This window comes from Macaca nemestrina, chromosome X (genome assembly GCF_043159975.1).
Source record: "Macaca nemestrina isolate mMacNem1 chromosome X, mMacNem.hap1, whole genome shotgun sequence".
Classification (NCBI taxonomy): domain Eukaryota; kingdom Metazoa; phylum Chordata; class Mammalia; order Primates; family Cercopithecidae; genus Macaca; species Macaca nemestrina.
In genome coordinates, this window is record NC_092145.1 from 123,680,258 (window position 1) to 123,682,858 (window position 2,601).

At 52.6% G+C, this 2,601-nt stretch overlaps 1 protein-coding gene across 1 annotated transcript; it reads right to left on the reverse strand.

Moving 5' to 3' along the window:
- Positions 1 to 1,815: 1,815 nt before the first annotated feature.
- LOC105499037 (histone H2A-like 3) lies at positions 1,816 to 2,510 on the reverse strand. The gene is given in 2 exon segments (XM_011771438.3): positions 1,816 to 1,981; positions 1,983 to 2,510. Coding segments are annotated over 2 exon segments (453 nt in total). The 5' UTR covers positions 2,384 to 2,510; the 3' UTR covers positions 1,816 to 1,929.
- Between the last annotated feature and the right edge of the window lie 91 nt (positions 2,511 to 2,601).

Genomic DNA, 2,601 nt, shown 5'->3' on the forward strand with positions numbered 1-2,601 from the left:
AAGGATGTTCTCTTTGGGAGGCCAGTCTGGTAACCAGACCTTGTGTTCGTGCCAAGACCAAGCCACCATTACCCTCCAAGTCCCCTGCCTCCAGGCTCAACTCTGGTGCTCATCTTTCCTCACACATTATGTTTCCTGCAGTCTTGATGCAAGTTTGACCCCGGCCTGCCCTGATACTGCTTGTGATCACTGGCCCAGTTGGAAGCTACAGTCACCCCAGCCTCTGTTCTTGCCCACTCGGGAACTAGTTTTCCCAATCCCAATAGGGCACTGGCCACCAATGCTGTCCTGTCCACAGTGCACAAGCCAGAGGGACTCCTTCCTCACCTTTCCCTCCTGCCTCTTAGAAATGCATAAAAGGCCTAAACATGGGTGGGCTCACACCTTTCCAATGGCAGTGATTCTCTCTTCCTCCCTGTCTGCCCTGAGTGTAGGATTCCTTGCACATGTGGAAGGCGGATCTGGCAGGGTGCCACATTAGCTTGATGCTATGCTGGCTGTGGCCCCCATGTTTCCTGTGAGACCCACAAGCACAGCTGAACACAATTCTTAAAGGGATGGCGGTCACTCCTGCTGGCTGTCCCATGCCCCTTGACTCTGGAGAGAGCTTGCAACAGGGGCTCATCCAAAGTCAACCTCCAAACTCCACCTCAGACATGAAGCAGAGTCTGAAAGAGCCCAGAAGCCCGGGTCCTTACAGGGTCACAGTCACCATTAGTGTTGACGACTGCATACACTGTAAGGTGACCACCTGACTGCACAGAGGGACTCACCCGCCACGGGCCACCCACCGACTATGGCTTCTCCTGCCTTGAATGAAGTCCTCAGGTGTGCATTCCAGTGAAGTATCCAGGACATTATGTCTAGCTCTACAATAAGCCACAGCCATAAGCAACATCAACAGCTTTTAAACACTAGACAGCTACGTAGCCAATATGTCAAGATCTGAGGAAAATGATCAGTTCACTGCCATTACCCATCCTAGAGGCACTCACTTCTGACTGGAGGACACTGGACTAGCAGGAACACATACCCTGAAACCAAAGATGTTTTACTTTGGCAAGGGGAGGGGATGCTGCTGTCACCATGATGTGATCAGCTGAAGGAGACTCGCTACCTGCAGATGCTGGAGAGACGCCTGCTTGCTTCTCAGATGCACAGAGGAGAAAGTGACGATCTGAGCTAAGGCTGGGAATGCTCTATAGCTCTCCATAAAGAATCACCCAGTGGTGGGGTGGGCATCTTCACAATGAGTTGCCTGGGAATATGAGGTTCAGTGGACATCACGTGGCAAGAAAGGCTTCTGGGATTCAGACAAGCACATCTCCCAAATGACCCTAAGGACAACCCCAACACAATCTCCATGTAAATCCCCTGTCCCATGAATTCATGCCAGCCAGTGTGCCCCCTCTCCATCCACCCCTGTGGCCACCGCCCTCTGACTTCAGACCTTTGCTATCCTGAAGAAAGCCTCCCGCACTTCAGTCAGAGTCTGCAGCTCCACCCCAGGTTCCAGCATCAGGCTGGGAATTCAGCAAGCCTCAGAGGCCCCCAGCCAACTCCCCGGCCTCACAAGGCCTTCCTGTTCAGAGGCAATGAGGAAGTCTCGGTGCCTACCAAAGCCAGTTCCTCCCCACAGGGCCAGTGCCTTCACCATCACCATTGGAAACTGCCCCTCTAAATCACTGATTCAAACACTCCACACTGGCCACCCCTTCCCCCACTTCAGTTCTCTGGGGATAGTTTCTCCTAGATGTCTCACAGGCACCTCCAACCCAAAGTGACGGAAACTGAGAGGAGTCAGGAGCACTGTCATACGTTTACACAGTTTAATAGCTTGGGCAGATGGAAGCAACCTGGGGTGTTTCATCTATGGGGATTTTGGCAGCTGGAGGAGGTTGCTGATGAAATTCCTCAGGGCTCTGAAACTCAGGAATCCTCCCTTCTTCTTCTTCTCCTCTTCCTCCTTCTCCTTCTTCTCCTCCTCCTTCTTCTCCTCTTCCTCCTCCTCCATCCTCTCCTCCTCCTCCTCCTCAGGTTGGGACATTTCTTCTTCCTGAGAATGGGTGTCATCTTCCTTCTCCAAGAGCCATCTGAGCTGTTCATCCTTTTGCAGTGCCCTCTTCACGTGTTCTGGAGTGATGCACACCCTGTGGCTGTTCTCGGCCTCCTTCCCTGCCTGTTCCAGGATGTTGGCTGTCAGGTACTGGAGAACACCAGCCAGGAAAACAGGTGTTGTTGAGCTCAGGCGTCGGGCATACTGACCTTCTCGCAGGCAGCGTTCCACGTGGCTAACAGGAAACTGCAGCTCTGCTCTTCTGAAATGGGAACGGCGTTGTCTTCTAGGCTTACAGGAGCTGCGATTGTGTTTGTTTCCAGCCATGATGTTTGCTGGATTTTGCCCTGATTGTCACAGCTTGATTTTTCTTGCTGGCCTGAGTCTTTCAAGGCGCCAGAGCTTACTGCAGCCCACTATACCCCTATGCTCCAGCCCCTAACTGGTCATGAGTTGCCTTAGTGACAATCTCCACTTTGTGATGTCATTGGTGTCCACTGGGCCCTGATCAGGTCTCAGCCTAGAAACGCCTATGAGAGGAATCT